The 18,412-nt window shown below is 51.9% G+C and overlaps 1 protein-coding gene and 1 non-coding gene across 12 annotated transcripts in view; both read right to left on the bottom strand.

Moving 5' to 3' along the window:
* Nucleotides 1-766: 766 nt before the first annotated feature.
* Nucleotides 767-18,412, bottom strand: part of POU2F2 (POU class 2 homeobox 2) — a 38,023-nt gene continuing 20,377 nt past the window's right edge. For 3 of the 11 annotated variants that reach the window (XM_053915828.2, XM_053915823.2, XM_053915826.2), the window contains 10 exons: nucleotides 12,997-13,102; nucleotides 12,819-12,910; nucleotides 9,981-10,094; nucleotides 9,710-9,851; nucleotides 9,478-9,626; nucleotides 9,226-9,402; nucleotides 7,972-8,038; nucleotides 6,626-6,827; nucleotides 6,420-6,493; nucleotides 767-6,170 (listed from right to left, as the gene is read on the bottom strand). In XM_053915828.2, the coding sequence (XP_053771803.1) occupies nucleotides 5,836-6,170; nucleotides 6,420-6,493; nucleotides 6,626-6,827; nucleotides 7,972-8,038; nucleotides 9,226-9,402; nucleotides 9,478-9,626; nucleotides 9,710-9,851; nucleotides 9,981-10,094; nucleotides 12,819-12,910; nucleotides 12,997-13,102 (1,458 nt within the window). In that variant the 3' untranslated portion in view covers nucleotides 767-5,835. Of the gene's footprint in view, nucleotides 6,171-6,419; nucleotides 6,494-6,621; nucleotides 6,828-7,971; nucleotides 8,039-9,225; nucleotides 9,403-9,477; nucleotides 9,627-9,709; nucleotides 9,852-9,980; nucleotides 10,143-12,818; nucleotides 12,911-12,996; nucleotides 13,103-18,412 lie in introns of those variants that run through there. The other 8 variants (XM_045185562.3, XM_053915829.2, XM_024577503.4 and 5 more) reach the window with 4 other exon arrangements.
* On the bottom strand, nucleotides 16,528-16,662 carry LOC112320279 (small nucleolar RNA SNORA2/SNORA34 family). The gene has a single exon (XR_002976411.2). It is a non-coding gene; the product is annotated as a small nucleolar RNA SNORA2/SNORA34 family (small nucleolar RNA).

The raw sequence follows: 18,412 nt of genomic DNA, 5'->3' as shown, positions 1-18,412 counted from the left end.
ATGATCAAAACCCATTCTTCATTTCTCCTCTTCCCCCGTCCCTCACTATTGAATTTGCAGAATCCCAACACCTGCGTGCCACACATCAGAGGGTGGAACAGGGACAAAGAGACCTGATGGCACTGAGAAAACCCAGTTTGTGATAACATTTCTGGTTTTCAGTGGTGAGATCTTGGTGATCAGCCATGGCCTATCCTGTGAAGCTGTTGTTCCTTTCAAATGACTTAGTATGGGCACAACAATTTGAGTGAATGTTAATCTGAAAAAGAAGGATGTGTACCTTGTTTCACCAGACAACTTCAAAGTCAACTCAAGTTTTTAAAAGCTTTTGTTCTCTGGGGATGGAAGTGGGGAAATACTGGTTTCTGGCTTGTGTGTGTGTGTGTGTGTGTGGTTCTCATTGTGCTGGAGATCTGTCCTAAGCATTTATATCATTTAATTTTTATAACCCCAGGGTAGGTATTATTCCTATTATGAATGAAGACACTGAAGCTCACATATCAAAGGTCCCATCTATAAAATGGCAGAACTGAGATTGGAATTTGGGAATTTGAATTCATTCTAAGTTCTGAGGTTTGGTTTTCTGACTGGCTGAAAAAACCTGCTCAGGCCTTACTTCTGAGTGAATGTTTACTGAACAGAGAGGTAAAGCCCTCCCCACCCCAGCACGTACGTAGCCACCCTATACCCTGATTTTTCCCTGCCACTCTTCCAGAACAGAGAGGAGACCAAGGGAGAGCAGGCATCATTTCTCTCTGTACAGTTTTTAATTTTTTATTTTTTGATGTTGTTCAGATGAATGACACACTCAAGTTACAAAAATGGGGCCTTAAAAGAAGCACATTGTACAATGAACAAGCAGATTGGAGTTAAGAACACTGAAACGCTAACCCGCTACCACGAGAAGAGACAGGAAGGGGGTACATGATGGGAAGGGAGGGGCTACCAACACAGGGGTCAGACAGAACTGAAAAGAGGGGCTAACTTCGTGAGAATGGAGGAAAGGCAGGTCTCCAGGGCCTAATCAATTTCCAGATGCCACTTCTTGGTCTCCCATGCCCACTACTTGCCACTTCCCATCCCCATTCCAACCTGGTCAATCAAACGAGTAGGTGAGAAACACCCACCCAGCAAGGGCTGAGCCAATCAGATCTTTACATGGTGGGTGGGGGGGTCACCTTGCCCTAGTGCAGCCTTGGATTTGGGAGGTGATGGTGGCAGCAGTGGGATAAGAAGCCAGTAAGGAGCCAGCAAAGAGGAGTTGATCAAAGATCAGGCCCCTGCTTTTCCCCAAAGACTCCTTCCCCCTTCCCCACATGATCCAAAGGCCTTCTCTACAAGTTGTTGAGAGAGGCCCCCAGTCACCCTGCAATTATATAAATAAATAAATACTGAGCCCCTGGGAGTGGAGGACAGGCTGGGGGAGAGGCAGCAGGGATGAGGAAAGGGGAGGGGAGGGGAAGGGGGAGGCAGAGGGGAGGGGTCACAGACATAGTAAATAGTTGTCTCCGTCCCAGCAACACTTCTGTCTGGATTTTTTCTCTCCTTCTTGTGTTTAACAAGGAGCTAACATCTCAAGGACAAATACTTAAAAATATACATTATTTTTTCCTTTTCTTTGTTTCGCCTTTGTCATCGTCATCTTGCTTTGGAGACTGCTGAGGTCAAAGTTCAAACCACACGAAGGAACTGCGGCTTGTTTTGTGTATTTTTTTTTAATTTTTATTTTTAAATTTTTTTCGCTTTTTTTTCCAACGTATAAAAAGGTAGCGGAGTTGTCTGTGGGTTTTTTTTTTTTTTTAATGGTTAAATCTTTGGTTTGTTTCTTTTTTGTCTTGGAGGCCTTTATCTCTCGCACTTGCCTTTCCCACTCAGAGACCAGTGGGGGCCCGCGTGTCTCAGTCTTGCTCAGTCTGTCTCACTCTCTCACTCAGTTCCCCCTACCCTGGGCTAAAAGGGAGAGAGGCAGCCTGGAATCTGGGTGGGTGAGGAAATCTAGTCAGGTCAGGAGGTCACCCCCCCTACTTGGCTTGGGTGTGGAGCTTGGAGACCCTTTCTCTTGGCCCTCCCCAGGGAGAGGTGTGGGAAACTCGTATCCTTCTTCCTCCTGATCATACAGGGGCCTGGGTTCCCCATCTCCACTCAAGCCTACTTACAGCCCAGCCCCTCCCTCCCAGAAGAGAACAGAGACAGGTGTTTTAGTTACTGGCTTTTTTTGGCACAATTAAAAGGCCCACCATTAGGATAGGCCCACTCTCTGTCCCTCCCTCAAGTAGGAGGTCACGGTTGGGGAAAAGAAATTCATCATTCCTTTTCTCCAATGCATTCAGCTTCCTTTTTTCCTAGCCCAGGTCCCTGGCCCCTCACCTGACACATCTCACCTAGCCCAGAGCCTGGCCTGGAGTCTCCCCACCCAGCCCCCATATAATGTCCCTCAACCCCCCATCTCTCTCGTTCACACACAGACACACGGACACAGGCTCTGTACAGACCACAAAATAAAAACGATGAGATAGTTTTGTTTCCCGGAGTCGAGACGGGGGACTGGAGTGGAAGGGGCAAGAGGGGGGTGGGAGGCATGAATTCCCCCATCACCTTCCCAACCCTGGTTCCCTCCTGACCCCCAGCCCCTTGCCCTGGCTGGCCCCCAGCCAACGATATTTGGTTTCCTTTTTTTAACATTAAAGTTCTATGAGGTATTTGGTGCCTTATCTCGAGTCCTCGGGGGAGGGGGGCCCAGGGGGGAGACCTGGGGCACACTTGCCCCTCCTTCCCTCCCACCCCCTTCCCAATATTTGGTTTCACAGCTGTAGTTAAAGCTTGGGATTTGGTTATTTTTCCCCCACCCAGGAATTTTCTTTTATTCTTGTTTTTATTTTCCCAGTTATGGGGGTTGTACGGGGAGGGTCCCCACCACCCCCGGCTGTGTGGGGGTCCCTCCACCAGTGTCAGGGCATCAGCCCATCCCTGTCCCTACTTCCTCCTCTGGTGTCTGCCCCATTCCCCCCACACTGGGGTTGGGGAGAGGTCCCAGGTGGCAGGACTTGATGGGGAGGAAGCAGGATGAAGTGGGTGGTGGTGAGTCCTGGATTTTTTTTTCCTTTTTTTCCATTTTTTCTTTTTTTTTTCTTTTCTTTTTTTTTTGGCTTTTTTTGTTTGTTTGTTTGCTTGGGTTTTTTTTTTTTTTTTGGTCTAGAATCATAGTTTTTGTTTGAGTCATCTCCACCATGCCTTCCATGCTGCCTGTCTTCTCGGAGGGGTTTTTGGTTGTACTTCCTTCAGCTTTGCTCAAATGTCCTTACTGTCTGTTCAGGAGCCCTTGGCCCCCCTCTCCACCCTTGGGCTGGGGCCCAGGCCGCCTCAACAGTCTCTCTTCTCTTCAGGAAATAATAATGGACAAATTCAGAGGTAGGGTGAGGGCAGGGAGTCGGAGATGCTTACATTCCGGTGAGGATGGGCCGATGGCAGGCCAGGCCCCATCATGGGTGCCAGGGTCGTAGAGGTGGCCACCCCATTGCTGCCCAGACAAGGCACCCCAGACCCCCGCAACAGCCGAGTCTCTGCTGCCTCTGTGGCCCAGCCCAACAGTTTCATTTCCCGGGTGGGAGAGGGGAGACAAGAGAAAAAGAACACTGAGGCCTTGGGGCCTTAGGGTGGCAACTGAGGCTCTATCTGCCTCTCCTCGGAGTGTCCAGCAGCACTGACTCCCAGGGCGCTCCCGTCCCTCTGCTACGCTCTGCTCAGTGAGGGGCGGGGCCACTCTGATTTCCATGGCTCGTGTCCTTCACAGCAACACTTTGGTTTGAGGAGAGACGCAGAAAGAACAAGATTGAGAGAGGTAAGAGAAGTAGGAAGGAAGAGGGAGACAGAGACGGAGGTGAGCAGAGAGAAAGGACACAGAGGAGAGAGGGCAGACGGAAGAGAATAGAAAAAGAAATCAAAGGAGGAATCAAACCACCCGAAAGTTTGTTAGTTTTCCTTCGTCCATTCTTTTTGTCTTCTTATTCCTTTTTTCCTTTTTTAAAGCTTTTTCAGTTGATTGGGGTGGGGCAGGGAGTATGGGGCTCTTTACCCCAGTCCCTGACACCCCCTTCTCAGCCCTGCCCACCCACTTCCATCTGCCCTGGCTGAGGGACAGGCCCTGCCCCAGCCGCCCCCCTCCGGCTTTCCCGAAGACGACGTCCATGAGGTATTTGTGAAGAGAAAGAAGCATCCATCCTTCTATCCGCGCCTTGGGGACCAAGGTCCTGGACCATTGGGGCAGGGCTTGGCTCCGCCTCGCGGCTCCTTCTTATACTTTAAGAGTCCTCATCTTCTTTCCCTTAAATATATATATATATATAAATTCTTTTTTTTCTAGTTTTAATTTATTGTTTGTTTGGTTTTCTGTTTTTGTTTTTGGTTCAAAACTTTGTCGGCCTCCACAATAGCAGGAGGGCAAAGTGGCTCCCAGCGGTGTCTCCCCTCCGTCTGTCGTAGTCGAGATGTGTCTAGGGCTGAGCAAACACAGGATCCAGGCAAGACTCGAGGGAGGTCTCATGGGAGCACTGCCACTGGTGCCCTCTTGGATGGGGACCACAGGTCATGGCACTGTCCCTGCCACATGGACCCTGATGGGGATGCCATCTCAAGGAACCCCACCACTGGGGTGCATGCGTGTCTGCGTGGGGGGGGGAGAGGAAGAGGCATCTGCCAGTGTCAGAGGGGCATGGGGTGGGGGCGGGGAGTGAACGAGTTCTCTTTTTGGTTTCTGGTCAATGTCAAAGAACGTGAAGGATTCCACGGATAGGCACTGGAATATGATTTTTTTTTTTCAGGGAAACTGACAGACAAGGATGGAAAAAACAACTTGAATGCCCTCACCTCATCCCCTCTTGCCTGGAACTTCCACCTTCCCATGGGCTGGGGAGGGGGAAGATCCCAGAGCAGAGGAGGGTGACCCGGTGAGGGTGGGGGGAATGAGTGAGAGCTAGAACTTGGCAAAATGGCCTAGCCCAACCTTCAAAGGAAAAAGGGGGGAGGTACAGGGATGAAAAGTCATCCCAGGCCTTCCCCTGCACTCCCCTGGCTGGGGTAGGGAGGAGGTTAAAGCGAGACCCCCTGCCTGGGTGAGGAGACCTGGGGGTCAGGGGAGAGAGGGACACATGGTAGGGACACATTCTGTTGAGCGCAACGCTAAAAATTCTGTACATCCTTTGGATGAAGCTACTGAATATTTGGTGTAAGGTTGTTCAGGCCCTTTCTCTTTCACCTTCTGGAAAGGAACAACTGGCGGGTGGTTCTGAGCCCACCCTTCTGCCCCAGGCTGTGCCCTGTCTTCTCTGGCCCAGGGCTGGGGTCTGAGGCTAGGAGGCTGGCACGTTCTTTTTCCTTCTTTGGCCCCCGCTGGGGGCGGCAAGGTTGTGGGTTGACCCCACAGCCAGGGTCTCCGGGTGAGGTCCGCCTCATGAGGCTTCTCGGCCCCTGGCTGGGGGTTCTTATTTGGTGTCATAGCGGTGAGGGTGAGCACACTGAGGTCTGGCTTGCAACTGGTTTTTGGTTTGTTTGGTTTTGTGGGGGATTTTTTGGTCTGTTTTTGGTTTTTGTTTGTTTTTCACCTCTGGTTCCTTTGGGGCAGCTGGTTTCTGTTGTGATTATTTTTGGTTTTCTTTGTTGTTGGTTTCTTTCTTTCTTTTTTTTTGGTTGTTTGTTTTGTTTGTTTTTTTTTGGTCTTTCCTCCCTTGTCACTTCTGCTCCGAGGACCCTCTGCACCCCCACCGCTGGCCTCCTCGCCCTCCTCTGGGCGAGAGACCAAGGTGGGAGTCAGAAGTGTAGGAGGGGAGGCATAGTGGGCCTTCACTCGGGCTTGGACCCTGACTCCGGCCCCCCTGGGCCTCCAGGGGTCTGTGCTGCGGCCTCACTGCAAGTGGAGGAGGAGGACGAGGATGAGGACGAGGAGGATGAGGAGAGGCCAGGAGACTTGCTGGAGATGGAGGCCGCCACAGCTGCAGCAGCTGCCGAGACCAGGCCCACGCCAGGCGGGGCGCTGAGCAGGGGCAGCCCAGCGTGGTTCAAGAAGAGCGGCGAGGTCACCAGGCCGGGGCTCCCTGGGGCCGCACCGGCTGCCCCCAGCACCAGGTTCCCGCTGCCGTCAAGGCTGGTAAGGGGCAGGGTTCCACCAGAGGCCAGGGCTGGCAGGGAAAGAGAGAGGCTGGGCTGGCGGCGCCTTTCAGCATCCTGCCTGCAGCGCCCTGTCTTTCCATCAGCCCCACTGACCCCCATGAGCAGCCCTCACACTTTCCCCAAAGGTGAGATGGTATGAAGAGGCGAGCAATGCAGTGAGCAGGGGCAGGGTGGCATGGCTGGAGCAGCAATGGAGGGGCTCAAGGCCCACAGGGGTGGGGCTGGTGACCATGGGAGTGACATGAGGCAGCACGCACCTTGGATAGTGGCCAAAGGGTTGTTGCTCATGAGGGCTGGACTCAGCCCGGAGCTCAACCCCACCATTGTGCTTCTGCAAGAGGCAAAGCAGAGGCATTAGCGAAGGCAGGGCCACCGGCAGAGCTCGGGCTCGGCTACCCACCCTGGAAGCAGCAGCGATCCTGCTTCTCCCCACAGTCTTCCCCACCTGCAGCTGCCCACTTACCCCGCGCTGGGGTTCAGGCCCGTCAAGCCGATAGCCGAGTGGCTGCCTTGAGGGCTGGGATTTGTGCTGTTGGTGGTGGCCGGGGGTGGGGGAGTGACAGAAGGGATGGAATTGAGGGGGGGCGCGGCCCCGCCCCCGCCCCCACCCCCTGCGGCTGTCCGGCTAGGGTGGAGCGTCCCCACAGCTGAGGATAAGGTAGTAACTGCCAGAGAGAGACAGAGCAAGGGAGACTTCAGCTTGCACTCGCCCTCCACTCAGGAACCTGGGGTTTCTCTCCTGCCTGCCTCCTCCAGCCCCAGTCTCCCAGAGACTCCTCGGTCAGAGCCCACTTAAGCCTCCGCCCTCTCCTCCCAGGGCCATTTCTTTGTGCCACTGCCATGGTAACGGCAGTCACAGTCATCAAAGTAAGAGCAGCTGTCACTCACTGAGCCCGAGCCCTGTGCCCAGTGCGTGATAGCACCCTAGCGCCCCTTGTACCCTGCCCTGAATCTCAGCCGGGGCTCCTTTTTATACAGATAAGCACTGCGGGGGGTTGGGGGGGGAGAGAAAGAACTGGGGACACCCAGAAGACAGCGCCCTATGGCTCCCTCTAGGGGCCATGAAGGGGGGTGCAGCTGTGATTGGGCTTTGGGCTCAGGAATTGGCAGGTTGAGAGGGCTCAGAGCCCAGACTCAGGCCAGACAGCCAGCGCAGCCATTCCTGGCTCCGTCACATCCCACCTGCTCCTCCCGGCAAGTGCTTTCACCTCTCTGGCCTTCAGTTCCCTCATGAGGAAAATGGGGATAATGAAATGGGTGTGAGGATTAAATGAGTCAACATTCTTTGTAAAGCATTTAGAACAGTTCAGGCACACTTTACTGTTTTTTAAAACCTCCACTTACTATTTCTTAACCTGAGGAGGGGCAATATTGTGGGTTTTTTAAAAATAGTTTTCTTATGTATGGTATATGAGGCCCTGTCCCCAGGTAAGGGTGCTTTGTGCAAAAGGGTGTGTGCATGCATGACACTCATGTGTCTGTATGTACATACATGCACACAGCTTCTGCATGCATTACACTTCCCCAACGGTTTTATAGAAACTGAGGCCCAGAGAGATAAAGTCACTTCGGGAGCTCACCGAGTTTATAAATGCCAGGAACAGAATCCAAGCATGTCGCCTTTCGGAACCCCATGCTTTTCTCTGTCCTGGACGGGTGAGTCTGTCCTCTCCCCTTCATCCTCCCTGCCCCCTCACCCCCAGGCTCAGCCCCGAGGCCCATGGACATGGACACCCTGAGCCACTTGAGACCCCCTCGGGCTCAGGCCTGCGTCGTGCTCTCCCCCACCGACTTCTGCCCCCCCCTAACCTGTTGTGCTCAGACTGCTGGAAGCTTGGGACATCGGCAAGGTCCCAGCACCCCCTTGGGGTGTGACCTGGAGAGAGAGGAGAGAAGGCATGGTTAGGCCGCTGTCTCCCAGAAGCCCCTGTGGTGCTCCCTGTGGGTATGATCCCTGCTCCTCTGTCCCCAGGATGGGGAAGCCGGGCTCCGGGTACAGAATTCCGTTTGTGTTGTGCCAGGTGCTTTCCTCCATCTTTCTTCACATGTAGCCTAGGGGATCCTGAGCCACCAGCAGGAGGGAGTAGTTCCCAATTGAGGGGCTCCCCGCCTCTCCTCTGACACTATCCAGTTGCAGGTCTGAAGTGTGTGTCGGGGGGTTATGGGTTAGTTGTGTCTCTGCATCAGACTTGGGATGTCACATGGCTTGGTTTTCTGGGAACACCCACCCACCTCCTTCTTGGCCTCCCTGCCTCCAATCGCATCCCTCCATCATCCCCAGAAGCTTCACTAGAAAAGTGACCCTGACCCTCCACAGCTCAAAACTCCTCCTTAGCTCTGCACTGCACAAGTTCAAGCTCAAGCTCCTCAGTATATTACTTGGGTATTTGGTCCCTCCCCAACTCCCACCCCCATTCAATTCAATACATTCCAGCTCCAACCACACTAAACTGTCCTGGAGTTCCTCAAATTGGGCCGGACCCACTCTGGCTTCTAGGCCTTTGTGTACCCCAGTCCCTTCGCCCATCCTTCATGGGCCTGGCTAACTCTCTTGCCCTTTATGACTCGGCTCCGATGGTCCCTCTCTCCCCCACATCACAGGGTGGAGGGTGCCCCTCTCCATGGTCTTGCAGCCCTTTCCGCACTAGATGGAACAAAGGGGTGTCCTGGTGTGCCTTGTCCCGAGTGGGTCTGCACGCAGCTGTAGACCCGCGTGCACTCTCAGGGGTGTAGTAACATCCCGGCCTGTGTCTGCGTGGCTGTGTGCCTGCATCCCCCGCTGATGTCCGTCCCTGTGTGACTGTGTCCTCTGACAACTCTGGCTACATCCATGTGTGTGGGCGCTTGTACCCCCTATGTAAGACCACAGCCCCCTGGGAACTCTGTGTCCCTGTGTGACAGTGCTCCACCCATGTGACAGCCTGTCCACAAGGGTGACTCTCCCTGCTTCTGTTCTAGGCACTGTGGATCACCAGGTAGATCGTGCTTCACACACAGTGCCTGCTGCGGGGCAAGGAGGTGGCAGAGCTTTGTGCCCCTGCCCCACCCGAGGGGCTCTGGTACCAGATGGGGGCTGTAGCTGGCTGGCTTCCCCGGGCTGGGCAGCATGGGGGCCGCGCTGCAGGGGTTGATGCGTTTCTCCTTCTGGCGCCGGTTGCAGAACCAGACGCGGATCACTTCCTTCTCCATGTGCAGCTGCTCTGCGATCATCAGGATCTCCTCTGAGGTAGGCTTCTGGTTCTGCGGGCAGAGGGCTCATTAGCCCAGGCCCACTCTCCCACCAGCCCTCGGTGCTGCCCAGCACGGCGGCCTCACCGCTAGAAAACTCTTCTCTAAGGCGAAGCGGACATTTGTCTCGATGCTGGTCCTCTTCTTGCGTCTCCGGCCGGGGAGCCCATCAAAACCCAGGCTAGGGCTGCTCAGCTGGTTGGGGCTGGGCAGGCTGGAGTCCACAGACATAGTCTCTGTGCCCAAGAGGAGACAGGGGCATGAGATAGTGCCTCCCCCGACCCTGTGCTTGCCACCCACCTAGGAGCCCCAGTCCCACCTGCATCATTGAGCCACTTCTCCAGGAGGGGCTTGAGTTTGCACATGTTCTTGAAGCTCAGGTTGAGGGCCTCGAAGCGGGAGATAGTTGTCTGGCTGAAGTCATTGCCGTAGAGCTTGCCCATGGCCAGGCCCACGTCACCCTGGGCCAGTGGGGCAGGGAGAGGGTGGCGGTCAGGGCAGGGTTTTCAGGTACTGGGCTTGCCCCACCCATCAGCTTGTCTTGTCCCCTCATCCCCTCACCCACCGCCTTTAGCCGGGTGGCCCCAGACCTGCGTGAAGCCCAGCTTGATGCGGCGTTGCTTGAAGGTGCGGGCGAACTGCTCCAGCTCCTCCAGGTCACTAGGCTCCTCTGGATGGGATGGTGGCTCCAGGCATTTGGGGGGCTGCGGGTGTGAGAGGTGCGGGTCGGGCAGCATGGGGCGGGTCACAGCCTGGTGAGGTGGGCAGGTGGGTGGGATGCAGGACGAGGGAACCAGGATGGGGCTCAGCAATGGCTATGCAGTCCCCCTTCCCTTCCTCCCTCCCTGCCTTCCAGCCTCTTCCTGCAGATTCCTCTCCACCTGCCCCCAAAAGGTCCCCTCCCCCCACACTGGGCTGCTAGTTTTGTCAAGGTTACACTCTGCACCCTGGCTGGTGTAGCTCAGTAGGTTGGGTGTCATCCCACGAAGCGAAATGTCCCTCACACACTGATGTTTCTCTCCCTCTCTTTCTCTGCCCCTTCCCCTCTCTCTAAAAATAAATAAAATTAAGAAAAAAATATTTTAAAAAAAAGTTACACTCTGCTGCCCCACGTGGGGCCTCTCGCTGCTGGAACTCTCTGCAGAGTCCCTCCCAGACTGGAAATTCCCAGAAGGAGGGTTCTTGCTCCAAGGGCTCTTTCCCTAGAGCTGGAGGCAGCGAGTCCTCTCGGACAGGGAGTCAAGGACTGGCTCTGCTACAGAATTGAAGGTAGCTGGACAAGCCTCAACCTCCCAGGACCTCAGTTTCCCCCTCTGCAGGATGGAACCATTACAGCTGCTCGGCCTACCCTGTGGGGTGGTTGGGGAAACTTGGTTTAAAATGGTAGGCTGAGCCCGGGCTGGTGTGGCTCACTGAATTGAGTGCTGATTTGCAAACCAAAGGGTTGCCAGTTCGATTCCCTGCCAGGACACATGCCTGGGTTGTGGGCCAGGTTCCCAGTAGGGGGCGTGCACGAGGCAACCACACATTGATGTTTCTCTCCCTCTCTTTCTCCCTCCCTTCCCCTCTCTCTAAAAATAAATAAATAAGGCATTTAAAAACTGGTAGGTTGCAAAGTGAAAGTATTAAAAAGCAGAGGTGAAGGGCGACTGATTTACATAGAAGCAACAGCTCTTTCTGCAATGCTTCATCTCCCTAAAACAGGAGATCTGAAGCAGGTGCTGGGTGCAGGGAAGTTGGTCACACAGGTCCTTGATCCGTTATCCAAAACCCTGGGGCCAGATATACTTGGGAATTCAGAAAATGTTCAGACTTTAGAAAGCCTACATGGGGCATATATCATAGATGATGCAACACCGCTACCACCACCAGCAGGGTCAAACCGTCACCCTGTAGTTGGACACGTTAACAGCTCTCAGCAAAGCCTAAACCACACGAGAGAGAGGAGAAAAAAGTCACTGGCCACCTGGCATTGGGTCAGCACAGGTTTTGCAGCCAATGACTTCTGGTGTCCACGTTACGAGGGCAACTTGATTTCCAACCATTTTTGGATTGCAGAATTGCAGTTAATCCCTCTATTAGTCTCTAAACTTTTAGGGTTTTCTAAATAGTTCATATTATTTTTTGAAAGGGCTGTTACAAAAATGAGTAGGAGGGAAATTTGAAATCCGTAAAGGATTGTGAAAGATTACTATGAAAGTCTAGAGCGCGGGCAGCAAATGAGGAAAGACCGTGAAGGCCAGACAGGAGGGGCCGAGGCGGCCTGCAGAGTTCACAGCCGGCTTGAGGGGACCCCTGCTCCAGCTAGTGATCGACTGCCAACTGCCACCATGCCGTGTGGACACAGATCAGTTTTGCCAGAGCTTCTGCTTTGTCAAGAAAAGGTGGGATGCCCCAGTTGCTCTGGCCCAGTGGATTGAGTGCTGGCCTGCGAACCAGGGGGGTCACCGGTTCAATTCCCAGTCAGGGCACATGCCTGGGTTGCAGGCCAGGTCCCCAGTTGGGGGCTCGTGAGAGGCAACCACGCATTGATGTTTCTCTCCCTTTCTCCCTCCCTTCCTCTCTCTCTAAAAATAAATAAATAAAATCTTTAAAAAAGAAAAGGTGGGAATCTGGCGTTTTCTGGGAATTTTGTTAACTAATTTAATTTTAAAAACATGGTGTGGGCCGAATAAAGCATATCTGTGGGCCCTTGTTTTCGGTGTCTGGCCTGGGAAGGGCGAGTGAATAGTACCCAACAGACCCTTCCTCAGAGAACCCTCCATTTGAAGCCCTGGAAGAGACCCAAGGCACGCAAACCTAAAGGCTTTCTAACCCCCAAATTTCCTGTGTTTGTGCACATGTGCAGCCAGGGGTAGTGGGGGTCAGATCCAAATCTTCATCAGATTCCCAAAGGAATCCATGTGCCTGAAAGGTTAAGAGCCACTAGTCTGGTTGACTCCCCTCATTCTACAGAGCGGCGATTTTCAACCTTTTGCATCTCATGGCAGACATAAGCTACGAAAATTCTGCAGCACACCAAAACAATATTTTTTGCCAATCTGACAAAAAAATAGGTATAATTTTGATTCATTCACACTGGACAGCTGTTGTTGTGTTGGCTATTGTCATTTTTTTAATTTGACAACCTAAGGAAAAAAGTCAGTGCCCCTGACTAAGTAGTCAGGTACTGCGTGCTTTAAAAATTCTTGCAGCGCATTCGCTACTGCAGAGGAAGATCCAGACAGAGGGATGGCTTCCCTAAGGTCCCACAGCAAATTAGTGGTAGGACAGGGCTGGCTTCCAGGTCTCCCAACACCCATCCTGGCCCTATGGCTGTGGGGTGGGACAAAGGGAGAGGAGACCCTCAGCCCCAACCCCATCCTCATTCACCCAGCCTTCTGCAGCCCTGCTGCTGACCCAGCCAGGTGCACTTGGGGGATACTCACCTGTGTGGGCAGCCCGGCCCGGGGCTGGGAGGTCAGAAGCGCTCCCTGGGTTTGCTGAGGTAGCTGGAATAGATTTGGCGTCGGTAACAGGCCTGGGAAGACAAGGGGGACACATGGGGTGAGGGGGGAAGGGGAGTTCTTTGGGGGCGGCAGGGAGACCATCAGGTGGGGACCTTACCTGGCTGACTCTGCTGGGCCTGTGGCAGCAGGAACTGAGCAGGTGGCTGGAGGTGGTGACCTGGCACAAGCACCAGCTGCTGGAGCTGGAGGAGCTGCTGTATGTCCTGGCAGGGATGGCGGTGGACAGAAAGACAGCCTGAGCCCCTCACCCTCACCTGAGCCTCCAGGGGTGAGGCCTGGCACCAGGCAGGGAGGGAAGGACCACGGTATCTCTGAGCAGCACCCCCGAGCTAAGGGCACCTGGGAGGTTTGTCCCAACCCCAGGCTTCCAGAGTGTCCTACCTGGGCCATCCCAGGAGGGCTCACTCTATTTACCTTTTCTTTCTTGATGAAATATTTGCCTTGTCTTACAGCCCCACGGATCAAATAGAATTGTTTAAAAATGTAAATCAGACCAAGTCTTCCCTCCTTTTAAAACACGCCCAAGGCAAATGGCATCATGTCTGGAATGAACTTTGAAGTACTCCAGCACATCATGAGTCAGGAGATTGGACAACCACCTTGGGAAACTTTGGCACTGTTAGGGGCTGAACCGTGTCCCTCCCCCAAATGCACATGTTGGAATCCCCACCCCCAGGCTCCCAGAGGGTGCCCTTACTGAGGTATGGGGTCTTTGAAGATAGGGTCCAGTTAACATGAGGTCACTTAGGGTGGGCCCTAAGCCACCTTGACTGGTTTCCACGTGAAAAGGGGAATTCTGGACACAGAGACAGACACGCACAGGAGGAAGATGCCATGAAGACACAGAGAGAAGATGGCCACCTACAAGCCAAAGAGAAAGGCTGAAGCAGACCCTTCACAGCCCTCAGGAGGAACCAGCCCTGCCAACACCTTGATTTTGGACTCAGCCTCCAGGACTGTGAGAGGATACATTTCTGTGGTTTAAGACACCCGGCCCATGGTTCTTGGTTGTGGCAGCTCTAACAAATGAACACAGGCACCACTTACTAAAGCCAACCCCCTGCCTGGGCTTGAGCCACCACGACTGCGTACATGAGTTCACCGAAAGACATGCTGGGATGTTCATAGCAGAACGACGCGGGATTGCTAAGACCTAAAGGCAGCCCAGTACCCGCCAACAATTTATGGGGTAAATAAACTGTGACTCATGGAATGCCACAGCGACAAGAATGAGCAGTCTACAATCTCCGATGACACACAGCAGTAAAAATTCCCAAATGTAATGATGAGCGAAAGAAGCTGGTCACGGTAGAGAACATCCTGTGTGATTTCTTTTATGATCCATTTGCATGTTAGACATCGGGAGGCAGAGACGAGAAGGGACCACAGGGGGCTTCCGGGGAGCTGCCATCTGGGTACCAGTGAGATGCACATGCTCAGTTAGTGAGCATCACTGAGCTGTACGCTTAGGATTTGCACACTTTTTGGTATTTGTTATACTTCACTGAAAGGATTTTTTGTTTAAGGGCAATGAGGAGGGAAAGAGGGAAAGGAACAAATCTAGCCCCTCCACCAAAAAAGTAAGAGTATAGGTGAAAGAGGATTGGCAAAATGTTGGTATCTACTGAGCCGGTTGAAGATATGTGTGGTTCCTTATATCTTCTCTTTTCTTTTAGGTTTGGATATTTCCAAAAGGAAAAGCAAAACCCCCTCACACACAAATGAGCCAATGGATTCGTTTTTTAATCCATTGCTATGCCATCACCCAAGGCTATGTTTTCAATTGATTTTTTGAGAGAGAAGAAGGGAGGGGAGTGGAGAGAGAGAGAGAGAGAGAGAGAGAGACATTGGTGTGAGAGAGAAACACTGATCGGTTGCCTCCCGTACGCACCCCAACCAGGGATGGAACCAGAAACCTAGGTATGTACCCTGGCCAGGAATCAAACCTGCAACCTTTTGCTCTACAGGGACAACACTTCAACCCACTGAGCAAGCCGGCCAGCGCTTCAGTGGATCCTTGTAGCCCACACCACTACAACTGAACTCCTCCCCTGGCCTCTAGGGTCCCTTATACTGAGGCCTGTGCTAGTTTTCCTGACCTCAACCCCCACCTCGGGGCCTTTACGTGGGTTGTTCCGTCTGCCGGGCAGTTCCAGTTCTCACACTTAGCCCGGGTCCTTCTTGTCACTCAGCTCCTAACCCAAAGTCAACTCTTTGGAGATGCCCTCCTCGACCCCCTGATCCCAACCAGCCCAGCACCACCTCCCTTCGTCACCTCCATTTCACCTCCTTCACAAGACTTATCACTCTCTCAGGATGCCCCTTCTGTTTGCTGCTTCATCGTCACGGCAGCTCGTGAGAGCATGGTGGGGACTGCTGAGCACCGGTGTAACCTCAGTACCTAGAGCAGCAGCAGGCACCCAGCAGGCGCTCCACACATATCTGTTAAACGAACCAGGACTGATGTTTCATAATTAGCAACTTTTACGTATAATTGCAAGTTACAGGCTGGGGTGAAAGTAGGTTTACAGTAATGAATACACCAAACAGCTAATTCTAGTATTGTTATTTATTAATCATTGTAGTAGCTGCCATACGAACTGTAAACCTACTTTTGCCCCACTCTGTATATTACCTACACTTAAAATATTTTTTCCTCCCGAGAAACTGGAGGGATGACACATGCTCCTCAATTCCTCCCAATGCTATTTTTATTCCAAAGACCAACTTAATGTCCCAGGAGGTGAACCACAGGGGGGAAATAAAAGAAATCAACACTAAGTGCTTATTTCTCAATATATGAACAGCAGTTCAAAATCAATAAGAAAAATACCTAATGACCCAATAGTAATACGGTCAGCAGATAGGCCTGGTGACTGCCCAGCAAAGGAAATAAAAACAGCTCTGAATGAAAAAATATTCAGAGTTACTCACAATAAGATAAACACAGCTACACCAGCACCGAGATACTATTTTTACCTCTCAGATCAGCAAGGATAAGAGCGCACGGCACGCTCTGTTAGGGTGTAAGGGGAGCACTCTTGCACGTCGCTGGTGGGAGGGTAATTTGGCAATGCCTATCAAAGTTACAAACACACACACTTTTTGACTCAGCCATCCCACGTCTAGGAATTTATCTTAGGGATATACTCACACAAAGTAACCTCTCCAGAAGGATATTCCCAGCTGCAAGTAGTGTTTCAGCAGGAGTGGAACCCAGCTGAGCATGCAGCAGTAGGGGACAAGTGAGTGCATCAGGGCGGAGCTTTGCAATGAAATATTAGGCACTCATGAAAAATAACGGGGATGCTCTTTGAGCCCTGACGTGGAGCAATCTCCAAGATGTTCTGTTGAGTAGAAAGCTCAAGAGGCAGAACAGTGGGTGTGATGTGTGCTACTGTTTGTGTTTTAAAAAATTGTATCTAGGATTCTGCTTGGGTATGCATAGGTTAGATCTAGGAAACTGTACCGGAAACTGGCAACACTGTAAACCCTCTGTACCTCTTGAACTTTGAACATTTACTTAGTCCAAATAAAGAAAGAAATGTTGATCAGTCACTTCTGCCCAGCATCTCTGCTTTCCCAGTCATTCATCTTGCCACATTTCCTTTTTTCCCCCCAGTGACTCACATGTTTCTTTCTAATGAATTGACCATTACGTTTCCTAAGTTCTGACATGGCCAACAGACTATAGGAAGACACTTCTTTAGGCTCCTGCTTGAAGCCAGTTGTCTTGCCACACTTGAAGGCTGTTCCCTGTCCACCTGCGAAGGTCTCTGCTTTGTCCATGTGCTTTGGAAAGTGGATGGAGTACCTGGATGCTCCTGACCTTTCACCCTTCTCACTCTTACTGCTAATCACCTAAGACCACAGCTTATGGGGTTTGGAGTGCTAATGCTCTCTCCTTTGAAACTGTGTCCATTCTGCCTTCCCTTTCCCAACCACCTACCCACCCATCAATAAAAACTTCATGGCTGCCTCCCTTCTGCATGTGGACTGACCCTGAAGTGAGGGAAGCTTGGGCTTTAGCCCCACTTACGATGGACCCCTCCAAGACCCCATGCCTAATTTTGGTCTCATAATTTTGTCTTCCTTTTCTCTAAAAGGCCCTGAAAATTGTATAAAAGTCAGACCCCACAGAACGGTGCCCACCTGCTCCACTGTGCGTCTCTCACAATGCATTGCATTTGCTTACATATACTTTCCTCTGCTCGACTGAAAGTCTAGAAGGCAGAAGCCATGTCTCATTCCTCTTTATTGATTGATTGATTGATTGATTGATTTTAGAGAGAGACGAAGAGAAGGAAGGAGGAAGGGAGGGAGGCAGAGGGAGAGACATTAATTTGTTCTACTTATTTATGCATTCATTGGTTGATTCTCTTTTATTTATTTATTTATTTACAGACAGATGGGAAGGGAAGGAGGAAGACAAGGAGAGAAACATTGATTGGTTACCTTTGTGTGCCCTCAACTAGGGACCTGACCCGCAACCCAGGCACATGCTCTGTCCAGGAATCGAACCAGCAACACTTTGTAGTACAACGCCTAACCCCCTGAGTCATGCTGGTTGGGGCTCATTGGTTGATTCTTTTCCTTTTTAAAAGATTTTTATTTATTTATTTATTTTTAGAGAGAGAGAACGGGAGGGAGAAAGAGAGGGAGAGAAACACTGATGTGTGAGAGATACATTGACTGGCTGCCTCTCGCACACCCCAAACTGGGAATCTGGCCCACACCCCAGGCATGTGCCCTGACTGGGAATCCAACTGGCAACCTTTTGGTTCGCAGGCCGGCACTCAACCCACTGAGCCACACTAGCCAGGGCTCATTGGTTGATTCTTGTATGTGTCCTGACTGGAGATTGAATCCACAACCTTGATGTGTTAGGATGACATTCTAACCAACTGAGCTACCCTGCCAGGGCCCATGTCTCATTCTTCTTGCATCCTTAAAACTTAACAGGGCCTGGTAAGCCCCCATTAAAAGCACTGAATTGAATTAAATAAGAACAGGAATAAAGTCTTATTACTAGTATTTTCCTGATTTTCTATAACCCTTAGCTTGTTAATTAAAATATTTAACTCCTGTCTTTCCCAAGCTTGACACTCAGTGAAAGATCCTCTTTCTCCCCAAAAGCCCAAAAGGGTGGTGTCTGCAGATTTCTTCCTGAATCAGCAGGAAGAGGAAAAGAGTGGAGAAGATGAAACTCAGTTTGCAGTGGGGTCTTGCACTGAGGAGTCCAAACGAGGAATTTATCCACAGCCCATCCATTACTCAGACTGTGAACTTGGGGGTCGGCCTTGGTTCCCTCGTCCTCATCGTCTCCCCCACCCATCCTACCCACCACAAGTCCCACCCACAACATTCTAAAAGTTTTGCACTCTAGCCCTGGCTGGTGTGGCTCAGTGGTTTGAGCACTGGCCTGCGAACCAAAGAGCTGCTGGTTCAATTCCCAGTCAGGGCACATACCTGGGTTGTAGGCCAGGTCCCCAGTAGAGGGCATGCAAGAGGCA

The sequence above is a fragment of the Desmodus rotundus genome, chromosome 12 (assembly GCF_022682495.2).
Source record: "Desmodus rotundus isolate HL8 chromosome 12, HLdesRot8A.1, whole genome shotgun sequence".
NCBI classification, from domain to species: Eukaryota; Metazoa; Chordata; class Mammalia; order Chiroptera; family Phyllostomidae; genus Desmodus; species Desmodus rotundus.
This window is presented reverse-complemented; position numbering and strand designations above follow the sequence as displayed.